We start from the raw sequence: 21,167 nt of genomic DNA, 5'->3' as shown, positions 1-21,167 counted from the left end.
GGTGAGGATATGGGATTGAAATCTCAGTTTGGGGTCGAGTAGGATGCCGAGGTTGCCAACAGTCTGTCTCAACCAGAGAAAGTGGCAGGGGAAAGTGATGAGATCGGTGGCAAGGGTATGAAGTTTGTGGCAGGGCCAAAGATGATGGCTCAGTCTTCCCAGTGTTTAATATTAGGAAATTGCAGTTCATCCAAGACTTGAGTAGTCTGACAACAGAGGCAGCGGATGCGCTGAGAAAAGAGGTGGCGGCGTAGAGCGGAATGTGGCCAATGTATACGCTGAAGCTTACTCCAGCTTTTCGTATCGTGTCACTAATGGGCAATGTGTAAAAGAAGAGGAGGAAGGTAGCAAGGGGGTCTCCCGAGTTAATGGTGCGGCGATGAGAAGCCATTGCTGGAAATACTCTGCTATGACTGACGAGGTAAGATTAGAAACAAATTAGGGAAGTCCCATTGAACTGGACAACGGAGGAACAATATTGGAAGAGGATGATGTTTTCACTGTCAAATACTACAGTGAGGTCAAGGACGAGGATGGAAAAGGCACCATGGCAACAGTCAGAGAGAATATAATTTGTGATATTAATTAGGGCTGTTTCAGTGCTGTGATTGTAACTTTGGAAAGGAAAGGGAGGTTGGAGATAGCTGAATGGAGGGTCTCAATATTAGTAAGAAAGAAGTTCATGAGCTTCACATTTATTGTTAGAGGTGAGAATGGAGGGAACAGGGATTTAATGAGACAGTTGATGGTGGAGAAAGAAGACAGGGTTATCTTTGCTCTCCAAGATGATCCTGGGGTGGTTGACAGTTTTAGCAGAGGGGAGCGAGTTATTTTAGTACTTGATGTGGTCCAATCAGATATGGCGATAGGTGACTAAACCAATCATTTAGGGTTATTTGAAAAGTTTATTTATTTGAAAAGTTTAAATAGATTTTTGATAACAACCAAGAATTTTACCTTTTAATCGTCTCATCTGAACTGTGATGTCACTCTTTATGCTTTTACAATCGTCGTCCATTGATTCCCGTCTCATTCTCGGTGGATCATTTTGCGCCAACCAATCGGCCACTTTGCTTTCTGCTGCTATCATTGCAGCCTGGAGTCCAGACAGCTCTTTGGTAGCTGGAGGAGATTTCTTCTGCTTGTGGCGCTGGTCGGGAGTGAATTTGGTGACATGATCTTTGATTGTCACTTTGCCTGGAGTGTGGTCATCAAATTCAATAGTAAATGAAGCATGCCCTTGAACTACTGCACGAGTGGCTTCCGTATCCTTTGTGGGGATTTCATGAATTGAACTCTCCACTGATGGAGCAGACGGATGGCATTCTTTAGTCGGGATTTCAAAATAGCTTGGTTCTCTACAGAATGGGTAAATTAGTTCCTCTCGTAAATCTTTGCTATCATCTTCAGGTTTACTGACTTCCTTGGCATCTCCTGAAAAAACATTAGGACAGAGAAATTCAGTACTTCTTAAGGGCTGAAGTCAAAACATTAAGATTTAAATCATTCCTAGAATAGCTGTCAAAAGGATTTCTTCTAAGGCTGTACTGCCTGAATCAGAAGTGACAACATTAATACTGATCAAGATTTGAGTGAAGAGGAACTGATGTACAAATTTGCAAACAAAAATTTAATTCCATTCTATTTTTTATTGGAACTGTACCCATGCAGTATTTTTGCCGAAATACAAAACCAAATGCAATAAATTTATTCAAACCCCAATTGAAAATAATGAACCTTATTTTAAAAATTTGAATCTGACAATAATATAGCAAATTAATCTGGTGACACGATCCCTTACAGGTTGACACTAGTAATTGCTTACTTCAAATGGGAATGGTTCCAATGGAAGTCCAACACTTGGAGAGAAATAAAACAAATGCGTAGAAATCTTGTTCAAAGTTTTATTTTGTAGCGATGGTGCAGGAGTGGGGGGAAAATACATGCAGGAGAAATCGACAGAACACTCAAAATTTTCATTAACACGGTGTTTTAATCATTTCCTTCCTTGAATAATTGTTGGCTGATGCACAATGTCTGTGACATCATTACAATTCAAGAAGTCTATAGATAATGGTTTTACTAGAAACATATCTACCTTAAAAAAACAACTCAATATTAGGTCCGGTCACTGTTGCTCTATAAATAGCTGCTGACAAGTTAATACTCCAGAGGCTCACTACTTGGGTTCCTACCTCCTGTAGCACTGTTTTCCAACTTCACAATCACGGGCTTGGGATCCTGCTTGCTTGAATTTTCATCATCTGCATCATCTTCACCCCACCAAGCAGGCTGGCCATAGAGAGGGGTACCACGGGCTACAGGCATAGCAGAAATATCTACTGGATGTCACAGAAAAATAGTAACCGAAGGAGTATTAGTTCTCATGAACCAGTTCTGCCAACAAAAACAATTGAGTATGAATCCAAATCCAATAATTTCATGAATTTGAGTGCAACAATTTAATAAACTTAATTACAGGAACTTCATTCAGTTTGAACACAAAAAGCACACTTTCCTTTCATGATACTCTCTGTAAATAAGTTCATCAAAAGGTTATAATTACACTCACTAAATTTCATCATCATAGGCAGTCCTTCGAAAGCGAGGAAGACTTGCTTCCACTCTAAAAGTGAGTTCTCAGGAGACTGAACAGTCCAATACGGGAATTACAGTCTCTGTCACAGGTGGGACGTACTGTCGATGAAGGAAAGGGTGGATGGGGGAGTCTGGTTTGCCGCACACTCCTTCCGCCGCCTGCGTTTGTTTTCTGCATGCTCTCGGCAACAAAACTCAAGGTGCTCAGCACCCTCCCGGATGCTCTTCCTCCACTTCGGGCGGTCTTTGACCAAGGACTCCCAGGTGTCGATGCACTGACCACACTCGACCAGCTCCGTTGGGCGGGCCACATTGTCCACATGCCCAACACAAGATTCCCAAAGCAAGCGCTCTGCTCAGAACTCCGAGACGGCAAGCGAGCCCCAGGTGGGCAAAGGAAATGTTTCAAGGACACCCTCAAAGCCTCCTTGATAGAGTGCAATTAAATTTGTATTCCCTAGCTGATCACCAGAGCCTTTCTTATACTTATTAGAGGTAAGTAATCTTCTACGACACTTAAAAACACTGTCCTACTACAGAAGTAAGTATTTGAGCTTTTCAGCGATGATATATTTTGAAGAGTTTAACACTGACTAAGTGTATGTTCACGCTTACACTGGCCTTGTCCAAATTGAGAAACATTACATCATGCAACAGGCTGCTTACAGCCAAGTGGCTGAAAAATCATTAGTCAGCTGACTAGTTATGAAACCCTAGCACACATCTACTGTAGCAGTTTTAGATTGCAAAGTGCATCTTTATTACTGTAAACATTCTGCCTGTTAAAATTTAGGACCTTATGGTGAATATACAATTAAATAGTTAGAATGAAAAAAGGCTGAAACAAACTTAAAGCTGAAATGGAGAAAAAAGGAAATGAATGTAAAAAAAAGGCAGATGTTCATTAAAAGGATCAAAAATTTTAAAAAGGAAGAATTAATGAAAAACAGGAAATTTAAAAAGTAATTGCAATGCATCTCAATTCTCAGAAAAACTATCCGGCTATAGAATGTAATTGTAACAGCCACAAATTATTACATTAATTGTGGTTAGAGTGGAGAAGCTGGGGTTGCTGCCCGGAGCACAGAAGGCCAAGACGAGATTCTATAGAGGTGTTTAAAATCATGAAGGGTTTAGATAAGAGTGAATAAAGGGAAACTGTTTCCAATGGCTGAAGGGTCGATAACCAGAGGTACAGAGTTACGGTGATTGGCAAAAGAACCAGAGGAAAACCTTTTTACTCAATGAGTGGTTAGGATTTTGAATGCACTGGCTGATAGGGAAGTTGATACAGATTCAATAGTAGTCTTCAAAAAGGGAATTGGATGAATACTTGAACGAGAAAAACTGCAGGGATATAGGGAAAGAGCAGGTGAGTGGGACTAACTGGAGTGCTCTTCAATAGAGCTGCGTTGACACGATGGACTAAATGGCCTCCTTCTGTACTATTCTATGATTTTACGAAAATCATATTTCTTAGTTCTACAGTGTGAATGTGACAATGAATCGTGTACGGACTGTTGGCATGGGTAAAATAATAGTCAGCAGCAGCTCACAAAAATTACCAGAAAAAATGGATGCAACTTTTTTTTTTAAAAAAGCCACTTCAGTTCTGCTCTTGTGCTTTAAAAAAAAATTAAACTCCTCAACTAGATTGCTATGTTGGAATGTGGATGAGACAATCCAATTAACAATCCTCTATGGTGCTGGGAACCTGATAAAGCAAAGAGGAGGTGGCATGTTTTTGATTTGTCCTCTGCATGGAAGAGGTTGGTGTTGTGATGTATACCTGTAGTTTTATTTTGTATTGCATAAGTTATATTTTGTATTTTCTGAACAGAATATTAGTTAAAGCTAGTTGTGAATTGCAAGAATCCATGAAACTGGAAACTCTAATGACAGTAAGTCACAAAACTCAAGCTTAATGAAACAAAAGCTTTTTAGAAACAAAATTGAAGGAAAAGCTATGGTCTTCAGTCCCTGCAAACAAACTCCATACCCTTCCCACTATTTCCATCTCCCTCCCTGACCAGCGTCTCACGCTAAACCAGATTGCTCGCAACCTCAATCTCACTTCCAATTACTCCAGTGCTGCTGTGAAATTCTCTGTTTATCAACATGTGTACAACAACAATTAGCATTTATATAGCACCTTTAACATAGTTAAACATCTCAAGGCATTTCACAGGAGCATCATCAAACACAATTTGACACCCTCTAGTTTCTCGTGATATCACATGTGCAAACAAAAAAATTTTTTGAATAATTTTACATATACAAGCTTTAGTGATTGTTATAGCCCATTTTTAGCCCAATTATAAAAGTTCGATGCACATAACAAAATACTTTGCTATTGAATGAGAAATAAAATATTTAGTATTACTGTGTACTGATATTTAAATAAAATACAGATTCATACCCCAGAAATTTCAACACTTGGACAATGCAAATACCCTCAGAGCATAATGAATTCTGCAAATTTTAATATGGCAGAAGTTACATTCAACTGCATGTATCTGGTTTATTCAGAACCTTTATAACTCAATGGATTTATTTAGAGAATCTGCTACATAATGGCCTACTCTTGCTCCTCGTTCTGTTCTTATCTGAATAATGGAGATAATAAGGATGCACATGGTCCTATGTTGGAATAAGTTCAAAACCAACAAAGAATTAAACTTACTCCCTTGATTATTCATTATTTTGGTATGTTATTTATGAGGCAGTTTCTTATTCCCCTATTTCTGACTTTTGAAAAATGGGTGGTAATACACCAGAATGAACTAGCTACGTAGGCAGAGTCCTTTGATAATGAACAGATGTGTCAAGTACATAAGAATTAGGAGGAGGCGGCCATTTGGCACCTCACGTCTGCTCCAGCATTTAATAAGATCATGGCTAATCTTGGATCTCAACTCCACTTTCTCACCTGATCTCCATTTCCCTTGATTCCCCCAGAGTCCAAAAATCAATCTCAGCCTTGAATATAATCAACGACCAGCATCCACAGCACTTTGAGGTAGACAATGCCAAAGATTCACAATCCTCAGAGTAAAGAAATTTGTCCTCATCTCAGTCTTATCTGGATAAGGGGTTGGCTATTTAAGAACATAAAGAACGAGGAGCAAGAGTAGGCCATTTGGCCCCTCGAGCCTGCTTCGCCATTTAATAAGATCATGGCTGATCTGATCATGGACTCAGCTCCACTTCTCTGCCCGCTCTCCATAAACCTTTGATCAAAAATCTAGTCTATCTTTGCCTTAAATATATTCAGTGACCCAGCCTCCACGGCTCTCTGGGGAAGAGAATTCCACAGATTTACAACTCACAGAGAAGGAATTTCTCTTCATCTCAGTTTTAAATGGGCAGCCCCTTATTCTGAGACGATGCCCCCTAGTCTTAGTTTCCCCTTACTATGACCCCTAGTTGTAGACTCTCCAGCCAGGGGAAAACCTCTCAGCATCTACTTGGTCAATCCCCCTCAGAAACTTACATGTTTCAATGAGATCACCTCCCATTTTTCTGAACTCCAGAGCATATCGGCCCAACCTATTCAATCTCTCCTCAAAGGACAACCCTCTCATCTCACGAATCAATCTAGGTGAACCTTTGTTGCACCGTCTCTAAGGCAAGTATATCCTTCCTCAGATAAGGTGACCAAAACTGTGTACAATACCAAAGGTGTGGTCTCACCCAGGCCCTGTACAATTGTAGCAAGACTTCCTTGCGCTTATATGTACTCCAATCCCCTTGCAATAAAGACCAACATGCCATTTGACTTACTAATTGCTTGTTGGACCTGCATGCTAACTGTTTCCTGAACACCTAAATTTAATAATTTCTCACTGTTGTGTATCTGTAAAGCATGCACTCCCATGTTCCGCCACCAGGGAGTGCATCCCCTGAAGTCCCAAGGGATCCCAGCATCCCTTGGGAGCACTGTATATAAGCCGGCCTCTAAGGTCTGTTCCTCACTCTGGAATGCCTTAATAAAGACTGAGCTCACCGTTACTTTAACCTCCCTGTATGCAGTCTCATCTGTGCTAGGAACACAACAACTGGCAACGAGTATACGAATCCAACGCAAAGATGTAGCAAACTGTGGGCATCCTGGAAAAGTTCTTGGAGGGTGAGGACTGGGAAGCCTATGTCGAATGGCTAGACCAGTATTTTGTAGCCAACGAGCTGGACAGAGAAGGAAGCGCTGCAAAAAGGAGAGCAGTCCTCCTCACGGTCTGCGGGGCACCGACCTACAGTCTCATGAAGAGTCTTCTGGCTCCGGTGAAACCCACAGATAAGTCGTATAAGGAGCTGTGTACACTGGTTCAGGAGCATCTTAACCCAAGGGAGAGTGTGCTGATGGCGAGGTATCAGTTCTACACGTGCTAGCCATCTGAAGGTCAGGAAGTGGCGAGCTACGTCGCCAAGCTAAGGCGACTTGAAGGACAAAGAGTTTGATGGGGACCTGGAGCAAATGCTCAGAGACTTTTTTGTACTGGGCATTGGCCACGAGACCATCTTCCGAAAACTTTTGATTGTAAGAGACACCGACCCTCAGTAAGGCCATTGCGATAGCACAGGCCTTTATATCCACCAGTGATAACACCAAACAAATCTCAGCACACAAGTGCTAGCAATGTTCATAAATTAACTGGAACTGTGTTTGCGAGCAGAAATGTACAGGGCAGAAACCATGAGTATGCAACTGCCAGCAGGCCTCAGGTGACCCAGATGACTCAGAGTCCCCAACATAAGGATGAATGCAAGACAATTCACACCTTGTTGGCGTTGCGGAGGCTTCCATTCAGCCTATACATGCCGCTTCAAAGGGTATGTTTGCAAGAGCTGTGGAACAATGGGGCACCTCCAACGAGCTTGCAGATGAGCTGCAAGCTCTGCAAAAGCTGCTAACCACCATGTGGCAGAGGAAGATCGGTCCATGGTGGATCAAAGCAATTTCGAGCCTCAGAGAGGAGGCAGATGCTGAAGTACACTGGGTGCACACATTTGAGATGAAATATCCACCTATAATGCTAAATGTAAAAATGAATGGCTTACCCGTAGCCATGGAACTGGACACTGGCGCTAGCCAATCCATCATGAGTAAAAAGATGTTTGAGAGACTGTGGTGCAACAAGGCACTCAGACCAGCACTGAGCCCCATCCACACGAAACTGAGAACGTACACCAAAGAGCTGATCACTGTCCTGGGCAGCGCCATGGTCAAGGTCACCTACAAGGGAATGGTGCATGAACTGCCACTCTGGATTGTCTCGGGTGATGGCCCCACACTGCTTGGAAGGAGCTGGCTGGGCAAAATCCGCTGGAACTGGGATGACATCCAAGCGCTATCACATGTCGATGAGGCCTCATGTACCCAAGTTCTTAACAAATTTCCTTCCCTTTTTGAGCCAGGCATTGGAAACTTTTCTGGGGCGAAGGTGCGGATCCACTTGGTCCCAGAGGCACGACCCATTCACCACAAGGTGCGAGCGGTACATCACATGATGAGGGAGAGAGTGGAAATCGAGCTGAACAGGCTGCAACGCGAGGGCATCATCTCCCCAGTGGAATTCAGCGAGTGGGCCAGCCCGATTGTTCCAGTACTCAAGTGATGGCAGTCAGGATTTACGCCGATTATAAAGTAACTATTAATCGTTTCTTGCTACAGGACCAATGCCCGCTACCCAAGGCAGACGACCTATTTGCGACGCTGGCAGGAGGCAACACGTTCACCAAGCTCGACCGGACGTCAGCCTAAACGACGCAGGAGCTGGAGGAGTCTTCGAAGGGCTTCACCTGCATCAACACGCACAAGGGACTGTTCATCTACAACAGATGCCCGTTTGGAATTCGGTCGGCTGCAGCAATCTTCCAGAGAAACATGGAGAGCCTACTCAAGTCGGTACCACGCACGATGGTTTTTCAGGACGACATTGGTCACGGGTCGGGACACCATCGAGCACCTACAAAACGTGGAGGAGGTCCTCCAGCGACTGGATCGTGTAGGGCTGCGACTGAACAGGTCGAAATGAGTCTTCATGGCAACAGAAATGGAGTTTTTGGAGAGAAAGATTGCGGCGGATGGCATTCGAACCACAGGCGCCAAGACAGAGGCTATCAGGAACGCGTCCAGACCACAGAACGTCACGAAGCTGCGGTCGTTCCTGGGACTCAACTATTTTGCTAACTTCCCACCGGGGTTAAGCACTCTCTTTGAGCCCCTACACGTGTTATTCCGTAAAGGTGAGAACTGGGTATGGGGAAAAAACCAAGTACTTGCTTTTGAGAAAGCCAGAAACATTTTATGCTCCAAACAAGCTGCTTGTATTGTATAAACCGTGTAAAAGACTTGTGCTAGCATGTGATGCATCGTCGCTCGGAGTCGGGTGTGTATTACAACAAGCTAACGTTGCGGGGAAGTTGCAACCTGTCGCCTATGCTTCCAAGAGCTTGTCGAAGGCCGAGAGGGCCTACAACATGATTGAGAGGGGCATTAGCATGTGTGTTCGGGGTAAAGAAAATGCATCAGTACCTGTTTGGCCTCAAATTTGAGCTGGAAACCGATCACAAGCCCCTCATATCCCTGTTCGCTGAAAACAAGGGGATAAATACTAATGTCTCAGCCTGCATACAAAGGTGGGCACTCGCACTATCAGCATATAACTATACACAGGCCAGGCACCGAGAACTGTGCGGATGCTCTCAGTCGGCTACCATTGCCCACCATGGGGGTGGAAATGGTGCAGCCTGCAAACTTGTTGATGGTGGCGCAGCCCGCAGACTTGTTGATCTTCATGAAAGCATTTGAAAATGATAAATCACGGCCAATCAGATTAGGACTTGAACAAGCCAAGATCCTCTGCTGTCCCTAGTAAAAAAAAACTGTGACCTGCATGGGAGCTGGGCCAGCATCCCCATTGAAATGCAAGAGCTAATCAAGCCGTTCCAGCGGCGAAAGGACGAGCTGTCCATTCAGGCAGACTGCCTGTTGTGGGGTAACCGCGTAGTGCTACCCAAAAAGGGAAGGGAGACATTCATCTCGGATCTCCACAGCACACACCCGGGTATAGTAATGATGAAAGCGATAGCCAGATCCTACGTGTGGTGGTCTGGTATCGACTCTGACTTAGAGTCCTGTGTACGGCAATGCAGCGTGTGCTCAGTTGAGCAACGCGCCCAGAGAGGCACCACTAAGTTTGTGGTCCTTGCCCTCCAGACCATGGTCAAGGATCCATGTCGACTATGCGGGCTCGTTTCTCGGTAAAATGTTCCTGGTGGTGGTGGATGCTTTTTCAAAATGGATTGAATGTGAAATAATGTCGGGAAGCACCGCCACCGCCATCATTGAAAGCCTGAGGGCCATGTTTGCCACCCACGGCCTGCCTGACATACTGGTCAGTGACAACAGGCCATGTTTCACCAGTGCTGAATTTAAAGAATTCATGACCCGCCATGGGATCAAACAGGTCACCTCGGCCCCGTTTAAACCAGCCTCCAATGGGCAGGCAGAGCGGGCAGTACAAACAATCAAATAGAGCCTTAAACAAGTCACAGAAGGTTCACTCCAAACCTGCCTGTTCAGAGTACTGCTCAGCTACCGCACGAGACCCCACTCGCTCACAGGGGTGCCCCCGGCTGAGCTACTCATGAAAAGGACACTTAAAACCAGACTCTGGGTGGTTCACCCCAATCTGCATGATGAGGTAGGGAGCAGGCGGCAGCAACAAAATGTAAACGATGGTCGCGCCACTGTGTCACGGGAAATTGATCTGACTGACCCTGTGTATGTGCGAAACTATGGGCATGGTCCCAAGTGGATCGCGGGCACGCTGATAGCTAAAGAAGGGAGTAGGGTGTTTGTAGTCAAACTGGACAATGGACAAATTTTCAGAAAGTACCTGGATCAAAACGAGGCTGCTGTTCAGACTGCCCCGAACAATCCACATCAGACACCACCTTTTTAGAGCCCACAACACACACCCAAAGGATCAACGACACCATCCCGGACCAGGAAATCAAACTCATCACGCCCAACAGCCCAGCAAGGCCAGGCTCACCCAGTAGCCCTGCAGGGCCAACAACACGCCAGCCCAGCGAGCGCAGAGCCAACACACCAGAACAGACATTTGTACCGAGGCGGTCCACCAGGGAAAGAAAGGCTCCTGACCGCCTCACCTTGTAAATAGTTTTCACTTTGACTTTGGCGGGGGAGGAGTGATGTGTATCTGTAAAGCATGCACTCCCATGTTACGCCACCAGGGAGTGCATCCCCTGAAGCCCCAAGGGATCCCAGCATCCCTTGGGAGCACTGAATATAAGCCGGCCCCTAAGGCCTGTTCCTCACTCTGGAGTGTCTTAATAAAGACTGAGGTCACCGTTATTTTAACCTCCCTGTGTGCAGTCTCATCTGTGCTAGGAACATAACACTCACCATTTAAAAAAGTGTTTTTCTATTTGTCCCACCAAAGTGAACAACCTCACATTTCCCCACATTATACTCCATCTCCACCTTATTGCCCACTCACCTGTCTGTATCCCTTTGCAGGTTCCTTGTGTTTTCCTCACAGCTTACTTTACCACCTAGCTTTGTATCATCAGCAAAATTGGACACATTACACACGGTCCTTTCATTCAAGTGATAATGGTTCATTCTCGGGTTGGCAATCAGTAACTAGTGGAGAGATCAATGTTGGGACTCGAACTATTTACAATCTATATTAATGACTTGGAAGAAGGGACCGAGTATAACGTAGCCAAGTTTGCTGACGATACAAAGATGGGAGGAAAAGCAATGCGTGAGGAGGGCACAAAAAATCTGTAAAAGGACATAGACAGGCTAAGTGAGTGGGCAAAAATTTGGCAGTTGGAGTATAATGTTGGAAAGTGTGAGGTCATGCACTTTGGCTGAAAAAAAAAATCAAAGAGCAAGTTTTTATTTAAATGAAGACAGATTGCTAAGTTAAGCAGTACAGCGGAACCTGGGGGTACTTGTGCATGAAACACAAAAGGTTAGTATGCAGGTACAGCAAGTGATCAGGAAGGCCAATGGAATCTTGGCCTTTATTGCAAAAGGGATGGAGTATAAAAGCAGGGACATCTTGCTACAGTTATATAGGGTATTGGTGAGGCCATACCTGGAATACTGCATGCAGTTTTGGTTTCCATATTTACGAAAGATATACTTGCTTTGGAGGCAGTTCAGAGAAGGTTCACTCTGTTGATTCCAGAGACGTGAGGTTGACTTATGAGGAAAGGTTGAGTAGGCTGGGCCTCTATTCATTGGAATTCAGAAGAATGAGAGGTGATCTTATCGAAATATACAAGATTACGAGGGAGCTTGACAAGGTGGATGCAGAGAGAATGTTTCCACTGATGGGGGAGACTAGAACTAGATGGCATAATCTTAGAATAAGGGGCCACCCATTTAAAACAGAGATGAGGAGAAATGTATTTTTTCCAAAGGGTTGTAAATCTGTGGAATTCACTGCCTCAGAGAGCTGTGAAATCTGGACATGGTCTTAAATTTAAGACAGAGATAGACAGTTTCTGAACCGATAAGGGGATAAGGGGTTATGGGGAGCGGGCAGGGAAGTGGAGCTGAGTCCATGATCGGATCAGCCAAGATCGTATTAAATGGTGGAGTAGGTTCGAGGGGGCCGTATGGCCGCATACTGCTCCTATTTCTTATGTTCTTATCTTAAGTCATTAATATAGATTATAAATAGCTGAGGCCCAACCACTGGCCCTTGCGGCACCTCACTAGTTACAACCTGCCAATGTCCCGTTTATCCATATCTTCTAGTTTCTGTCCGTTAGTCAATCCTCTACCAGTGCTGATATGTTATCGCAACCCCGTGAGCCCTGATCTTGACAAACAACCTTTTATGTGGCTACTTATCGAATGCCTTTTGAAAATCCAAATATACTATGCCCACTGGGTTCCCCTTTATCTACCTTGCTAGTTACATCCACAAAAAAACTCTAATTTGTCAAACACAATTTCCCTTTCATAAAGCCACTTTGACTCTGCCTAATCATATGATTTTCTAAATGCCCTGTTACCACTTCTTTAATAGATTCAAGCATCATCCCGACAATGACTGTCAGGCTAACTGACCTGTAGTTCCTAGTTTTCTCTCCCTCCTTTCTTGAATAGCAGGATAACACAAATGTAACAGCACAAAACACAGCTAACAGCAAAGTTACAAAACAACAAAACACATTTTAATACAACAATGTGTGTGTCCAAGGATATAGTCAATAAGAAAAATGATATTCAATAATCTAAAAATAAAAAAAAACATCAAATTACCTGTAGCTTTATGCATTTCTACTACATTAGCAATCACTTCAGCTTTGGCCCCCACAGAGCAGTTCGGTACCTCATTTGATCCTTCAGCCTCTGGAGGTCTCTGTGGTAACTGCAGCTGGCTCGTAAACTTTTCATGCTAAAAACAAGATTCAATTATTTTTAGAAATGCTGCTTTAAGTACTCAGATGTTATGATATATATTTAATATAATAGTAACTATTTCTACTAAGTCTAGATGCATGCGCAGAAGCGAGAGTTAGGACAAAGATCACCGACTCCACCACACTCCAGTGCAATTCCCACTAATCCTTTTCCGTGCATTCGTCTGACACCATGTTACCTCCGAGCCACCCGCAGCGCCAAGCCCCGAACCGGCTGCGGGCCCCCCACAGCATCAGCTTTTGGTGGCGGGGGGGGGGGAAAGAAGAGAAAGAGAGTGGGGCAGCAAGGGACAAGGAGAGAAGCTGGGTGGGGAGGGGGGGGAGAAAAAGATAAAGATAAAGATAAAGATAGAGGAGATTGGGGGCGGGGGGGGGGGAAGAAAGAGAGAAAGAACGCTGGAGGGGCGGAGGTAATCGGAGGGAAGAGGGGGAACTCAAAAGATGAATCACGTTCTTTCAACCCCCTGGTGCGTGCAAGCTCGTTGCGGTTGCAAGGGACATCGTTGGGGTGGATGAAATCCTGAAGTCATGACACTGTCACTATTCACTTCATACCCAATAAACCCGTTAACAATCTGCAACAAATGCCCCATCTATGGGGGGGGGGGGGGGGGGGTGGGGGAGGCAAGGTACGCACTTGTACTTGGTAAGAATCTTCAGCTGGTGGAGGGATGCACTTACGCTGGGGTAATGGACTTCGGATGGAACTTGGAGGCTTCTGAAGTCAAAATGGATCGAATTACAAATTGGAAAGTCCATCAGAACTTGGGCTGGGCGGTTCTAGTTACACATTCCAGAGGAACTTCAGGGTGTGGCTTATCCGCCAAGGGGACCAATCAGCAATAGGTCATGTGAAAATGGAGAGCCAATCAGAGAAATGGCTGCACTTCAGTTATTACAAATAGCCTTAACATAAACCACACAAGCAACAAAAAATGGATGCAAAATGTTTAATCGTATAATTTGAAAATAGATCATCAAAGTAAACGAGCAAGAAATATAAAAACAGATAGTAAGAGTTTTTACAGGTACATAAAAAGGAAAAGAGTGGCTCAAGTAAATGTTAGTCCATTAGAGGAGGAGACTGGGGAATTAATAATGGGGAACAGGGAAAAGGCAGAGACATTGATACAAAATATTTGTTCAATCTTCACGGTAGAAGACACTAAAAACATCCCAATAGTGGATAATCAAGGGGCTATAGGGAGGGAGGAATTTAATACAATTACCATCACTAAAATAGTAGTATTCGGTAAAATAATGGGACTAAAGGTGGACAAGTCCCCTGGGCCTGATGCCTTACATCCTCGGGTCTAAAGGGAAGTGGCTGCAGAGATAGTAGGTACATTGGTTGTAATCTACAGAGATTCCCTGCATTCTGGGGAGGTCCCAGCGGATTAGAAAACCGCAAATTTAACGCCCCTATTTAAAAAAGGAGGCCGACAGAAAGCAGGGAACTATAGACTAGTTGGCCTAACATCGGACGTTGGGAAAATGCTGGCGTGCATAATTAAGGAAGCAGTAGCAGGACATTTGGAAAAGTATAATTCAATCAAGCAGAGCCAGCATGGTTTATGAAAGAGAAATCACATTTGACAAATTTGCTGGAGTTATCTGAGGCTGTAACGAGCAGGGTGGACAAGGGGGAAACCAGTGGATGTGGTGTATTTAGATTTCTAGAAGGCATTCGATAAAGTGCCACATAAAGGGTTATTGCACAAGATAAAAGTTCACAGGGTTGTGGGTAATATATTAGCATGGAGAGAGGATTGGCTAACTAACGGAAAACAGAGAGTCGGGATAAATGGCTCATTTTCCAGTTGGCAAACAGTAACTTGTGGGATCGATGCTGGGGCCTCAACTATGTACAATCTATATTAATGACTTGGATGAAGGGACCGAGTGTAATGTAGCCAAGTTTGCTGAGGATACAAAGATGGGTGGGAAAGCAAATGGTGAAGAGGACACAAACAATCTGCAAAGGGATATAGACAGGCTAAGTGAGTAGGCAAAGATTTGGCAGATGGAGTATAATGTGGGAAAATGTGAGGTTATTCACTTTGGCAGGAAAAAAAAAAAATAGAAAAGCAAATTATAATTTAAATGGAAAACAATTGCAAAATGCAGAGGGACCTCAGGTCCGTAACACAAAAAGTTAGTATGCAGGTAAAGCAAGTAATCAGAAAGGCAAATGGAATGCTGGCTTTTATTGCCGGGGGATTGAGTATAAAAGCAGGGAAGTCCTGCTACAACTGTACAGGGTATTGGTGAGGCCACACCTCGAGTACTGCCTACATTTTGGTCTCCGTATTTAAGGAAGGATATACTTGCATTGGAGGCTGTTCAGAGAAGGTTCACTCGGTTGATCCAAAGATGAGGGCGTTGACTTATGAAGTTAGGTTGAGTAGGTTGGGCCTATACTCATTGGAGTTCAGAAGAATGAGGGGGGGATCTTATCTAAATATATGATAATGAGGGGGCTTGACAAGGTGGTGCAGAGAGGATATTTCCACTCATAGGGGAAACTAGTCTTAGAATAAGGGCCGCCCATTTAAAACTGAGATGAGGAGGAATTTCTTCTCAGAGGGTTGTAAATCTATGAAATTCTCTGCCCCAGAGAGCCGTGGAGGTTGGGTCACTGAATATATTTAAGGCAGTGATCGCTCGATTTTTGAGCGATAAGGGAATAAAGGGCTATGGGGAGCGGGCAGGGAAGTGGAGCTGAGTCCATGATCAGATTGGCCATGATCTTATTAAATAGCAAAGCAGGCTCGAGGGGTCAAATGGCCTAATCATGCTCCTAGTTCTTATGTGGCTCCGGCAGTTTTCAGGCAACCTTTGTTCGCCTTACCTTAAGTGCTTCCTCTGGGACTCGCAGTTCCCCTCTCGCCACAGTAAACAAATTGGTATGTAAGGCATGTTAAGGAAAGGTAAAAAAAAAAACAGCATTTCAAACTAAAATACATTTAACTGCTGTCAAATGTTCTGATTGTTGCTGGAGAATTGCAGGGAATTCAGCTGTAACACATTCAGTTGATGCTATTAAAGTTTATTCGCCTTTATTGCAAAGGGAATGGAGTATAAAAGTAGGTAAGTGCTGCTACAACTGTACAGGGTGTTATTGAGACCACACCTGGAGTACTGTGTACAGTATTGGTCTCCTTATTTAGAGGGATATACTTGTATTGGAAGCAGTTCTGAGAACGTTCACGAGGTTGATTCTGGAGATGAAGGGGTCGGCATATGAAGAAAGGTTGGGCCTATACTCATTGGAGTTTAGAAGACTGAGAAGTGATCTTATTGAATCATAAGATTCTGAGGAGGTTTGACAGGGTAGATGCAGAAAGGATGTTTCCTCTCGTGGGAGAGTCTAGAATTAGCGAGCAGAGTCTCAGAATAAGGGGTTGCCCATCTAAAATGGAAATGAGGAGGAATTTCTTCTCTGAGGGTCATGAATCTTTAGAATTCTCTTCCCCAGAGAGCAGAAAGGCTGGGACATTGAATATATTTAAGTTAGAGATAGACACATTTTTGAAAGATAAGGAAGTCAAGGGTTATGGGGAGAGGGCAGGGAAGTGGAGTTGATGCCAGGATCAGATCAGCTATGATCTTATTGAATGGCAGAGCAGGTGCAAGAGGCCAGATGACCTACTTCTGCTCCTATTTCTTATGATCTTATTGTTTGACGATCTGAAAATGTGCCTAGCATTCTAAATGATGACTTGAAGATATCCACTGATGAGCAGCCGGGTACAACATATATATCCAATACGTGAACAACACAGTGATTTCAGACTGGACATCAGTGAGGGTCTTAAAGGTGAGCAGGGTTTTAGAAAAGGGAGAAATAAATCAAATAGAATTTTTGTTGCTGTTCACTAGCCAATGACCCTTGCTTGGAAGTATGTACGAGGGCAGGATGAGGCTCAGCTGTGATGACTTTACATCGTCAAATAGCCTGTTCACATAAAGAACACCCATAACTAGTATGGAGGGGCTGCTGGCACCCAACGAACAGCAGTCGAAGTCACCATGTTCAAGAGGGGAGGGGGAAATTGGGAGTAAAAATAAAATCAAAGCATAAATTCTTCTTGCATACATTTCAAACATACATTTACAAATTATATTTACGATAGCATCATCATAGGCATAGGCAGTCCCTCGAAATCGAGGAAGACTTGCTTCCACTTCAAAAATGAGTTCTTAGATGGCTGAACAGTCCAATACAGGAACTACAGTCTCCGTCACAGGTTTCCTCTGCCCAACTGGCGTTCGCTTGCCTGTGTAGGAGTTCCGAATAGAGCGCTTGCTTTGGGAGTCTTGTGTCAGGCATGCGAACAATGTGGCCCGCCCAACGGAGCTGGTCGAGTGTGGTCAGTGCTTTGATGCTAGCCTGATCAAAGACACTAACATTGGTGTGTCTGTCCTCCCAGGAGATTTACAGGATCTTGCGGAGACATCGCTGGTAACCTTCGTCGCCTCCAGGCCAGATCCTAGACCGTCTCCGTCTTCTGTCGTCGATTTACAATAGGAGTAGTTGAGACAAATATAATAGATGCATTTAAGATGCATGAGGGAAAAAGGAATAGAAGGATATGCTGATAGGGTTAGATGAAGTGGGGTGGGAGGAGGCTTTTGCGGAGCATAGGCAAGTTGGGCCGAATGACCTGTTTCTATGTTTTGTGTTTCTCTATTTGCAACATTTTATTGTTTAACAAATAGATAGCATTTTTTGGAAAGGATATCATATCCAAATCGAAGTTTATCATCAATCTTCAGAGTGATGTAGGTTTGCTCTGGTATTCGGGCTTCATTAACAAAGGTCTGTGAAAACAAAGGCACCCGGGTCAGGAATCAGCAGGTTTCTATTTCCTATACTGTGAAACAAAAGCATATAAAATTAAAACTTGCACTAGGATTTTCTTTTTTTAAATCAGCATCTATTTCCACAGAAAATAATCTCAAATTTACTCATTCCTCCTATATTTGAGAGTGCACATAAAGTAAAATGACCAATCATTCATCCAATACATCTTGAATGAATTTGGACAATCTCTGATGATCTTCCTCGGCACAATTTAATTCTTAGCTGTGAAATCAAGCCGACTAAACACACTTGGTCAATGGTAGGCTTGAAATGAACAATATGCATGAGGACTGGCTAATCAATAGCATCATCAATCCAACAGTCAGTTGGTTTATGTCTTTAAAGTACCCTGTAGATGGAATGATACAATAAACTTTTTTAAAATATTAATTTTTAGGATGTGGCTGGCAACACCAGCATTATTGCTCATCCCTAGTTGGCCGCCTTCTTGAACCACTGCAGCCAATGTGGTGAAAATTCTCCCACAATGCTGTTAGGTAGGGTTCCAGGGTTTTAATCCAGCGATATTGATGGAACAGCGTCATATGTCCAAGTAAGGCTAGTGTATGACTCGGAGAACTTGGAGATGATGGTGAACCCATGGACCTGCTGCCATGGTTCTCAGAGGACGCAGGTTTGAGATGTACTGCTGAAAAAGCCTTGGCAAATTGCTGCAGTGCATCCTGTAGATAGTATACACTACAGCCACGGTCTGCCAGTGGAGGAGGTGGTGGATGTTTAAGCTTGTGGATGGGGTGTCAAACATGTGGACGGGGTGTCAAACATGTGGACTGCTTTATCAAGCTTCTAGAGAGTGTTGTTGCATCAATCCAGGCAAGTGCAGAGTATTCCATCACACTTATGACTTCTGCCTTGTCGGTGATGAGGAAGCAGTTTGAGGAGCCAGGGAATGAGCCATTCTCTGCAGAAAACAACCTCTTACCTCTCCAGTAGCCATGACATTTATGTGATTGGTCTAGTTGAATTTCTGGTCAATAATGACCTCCAAAATGTTTACGTGTGGGGGATGGCAATGCCATTGAATGACTTGGGAAGGTAGTTAGGTTCTCTCTTGTTGGAGATGATCATCATCTGGCACTTGTGTGGTGTGAATGTTGCTTGCCACGTCTCAGCTTAAGCCCGAGTGCTGCCAGATGTTACCGCACATGGCCATGGACTGCTTCATTACCTGAGGAATTGTGAATAGAGCTGAACACTCTGCAGTCATCAGTGAACATCCACACTTCTGACCTTATGATGGGGGGAGGTCATTGATGAAGCAGTGAAGATAAACTTCAGCTATAACTTCAAGGATAGATCATTTTCTTTGATGTATTACAGTGCTGAATTATTCCAGTTAGTGGTTCCAAACCACGTACACCCATACTGCTGAACATATTGTCCTTATAAAATTCTGTTTTTACCATCTTATTTTTAATTATTGCAAAAATCATGCCATTTTCTCAATGAAATTAGCACAGTATGTGACTTTTAAAATATGTTTTTAAAAGTTCACAACAGCACAAGCACATAGGGGCAAACCCAACTCTAAAAATCATAAACTAAACATTTTAGAAAATGTTATTTTAGAACATGCATTGTAGTTTTCAAGTTATTCACAGTAAACATTTGACATGGTGCAAAAAGTTAAGAAAACCTAACCTGTAGGGGTCTATTCAATCAAAGCATCATCTACATACCATACGAAGCAAGTCTAGGTCACCAACTGACAGACTAGGTGCCTGATGTCAAGACACAGATTATCTGACTGCAAGTGATATTATTTATCCAGAAGAAGCAAGCATTGTGCATAACAAATACAAAGCAGCAGGAGCATTAAAATGGGACCAATTGCAAAGGTTGTGGCTATGTGCAGGGTGTTTCCACTGAAAGAAAATAAAGACACACCTACAAGATAGATAACCTTACTCCTCTATTTATGTTGTCCATCATAGGATTCTGCTGATTTGCCCACCTCCCTCATGGACAATCCCAACTCCTTGAAGTCAGACCGCTTGATCTGACGATTCAAATCATCTAAATACAGATAGATATGAAGATACTGAAGTGGAAAGACTCAGTCACACAAAGCCATTTGGTGAAAACATTGGGCATCAATGTTTCCAGAAGGGAGAATGTTGTGCATGTAGTTTTCTCTTTGTATGTAAAACATGATGCATTACATCTGTGGAAGACATGTAGCCAAATAGAAATAAACAACTTTCAAGTTCAATGCAGCTAGCCAGCCCCCCAAAGAATCATTTGCACCAATGTAAAACTTTTAACTTTTTGGGAAACTTGGTCAAATACTGAATTAACAACATTTTAAACTGACCACAAAAGTTCTTGACATAAAATCTCTGTCATTCCTGGTCTTTTAATGTACATCCTCTTGTATGGATTTGCAGAATGGCATCCAAAAAACAACTGCCAATAACTACAACATTTATATAGCATTTTTAACATAGAAAAACATCCTAAAGTGCTTCAGCAAGGCATAAAGAAAATAGGTGCTGAGCCAAAGAGGGAGACATTGAGAGGGGTGACCAAAGGCTTGGTCCAAGAGGTGAGATTCAAGAGGAACTTAAATAAGAGGGAGGGGGAGGGTTTTAGGGAAGGAGTTCCAGAGATTGGAGTCTAGGTGGCTGAGAGCCCAGCTTTTAGCACCACAAAAAAAATTTCAAGCGCAAAATACTGCGGTTGTTGGAAATCTTGAAATAAAAACAGAAAATGCTGGAAATACTCAGGTCAGGCAGCATCTGTAGCGAAAAAAAAAAGTAAATCGACCAGAAATGTTAACTGTTTCTCTCTCCACAAATATTATTTTTGTGGTTCTTGGAATCTATTAAATATTAAGCATTAGAAATTGCAACATTTTCTAAGTGTTACATATGTGCATTTGGATAGTGTTAAGACACGTAATAATTTAAAAGGCTTTGAGGCAAGCTCATTCAAAAATGGTGTCAAAGTCACTGACCAATAGGCAATAGTTTGCCACTTACCCCATTTAGACTGTCAAGGTCCTTTACTTTATGCTCATCTTCAGCAAAGTTATAGTTGATCACAGCATGTTGCTTGTCCACACTGCGGGACTGTAAAAGAAAAACAATTTCCCCCACTTTTATTTTGCTCAGAGGGCAAATAAAAACAAAGAATGAGAAAACATGTTTAAAATTCACTCAACTGACACCCAACTCATTGAGTGTGTATTTGAGGATTGCTCAGG

General features: G+C 43.2%; 1 protein-coding gene across 11 annotated transcripts in view; it reads right to left on the bottom strand.

The window, feature by feature from the left end:
* Window positions 1-21,167, bottom strand: part of cep170aa (centrosomal protein 170Aa) — a 190,719-nt gene that overhangs the window by 120,229 nt on the left and 49,323 nt on the right. For 9 of the 11 annotated variants that reach the window (XM_070889228.1, XM_070889224.1, XM_070889226.1 and 6 more), the window contains 6 exons: window positions 20,944-21,033; window positions 17,820-17,898; window positions 15,926-15,984; window positions 12,914-13,049; window positions 2,196-2,342; window positions 958-1,434 (listed from right to left, as the gene is read on the bottom strand). In XM_070889228.1, coding sequence (XP_070745329.1) covers window positions 958-1,434; window positions 2,196-2,342; window positions 12,914-13,049; window positions 15,926-15,984; window positions 17,820-17,898; window positions 20,944-21,033 — 988 coding nt within the window. The remainder of the gene's footprint in view (window positions 1-957; window positions 1,435-2,195; window positions 2,343-12,913; window positions 13,050-15,925; window positions 15,985-17,819; window positions 17,899-20,943; window positions 21,034-21,167) is intronic. The other 2 variants (XM_070889232.1, XM_070889225.1) reach the window with 1 other exon arrangement.

Source organism: Pristiophorus japonicus, chromosome 9 (assembly GCF_044704955.1).
Source record: "Pristiophorus japonicus isolate sPriJap1 chromosome 9, sPriJap1.hap1, whole genome shotgun sequence".
Taxonomy (NCBI): Eukaryota; Metazoa; Chordata; class Chondrichthyes; family Pristiophoridae; genus Pristiophorus; species Pristiophorus japonicus.
This window is presented reverse-complemented; position numbering and strand designations above follow the sequence as displayed.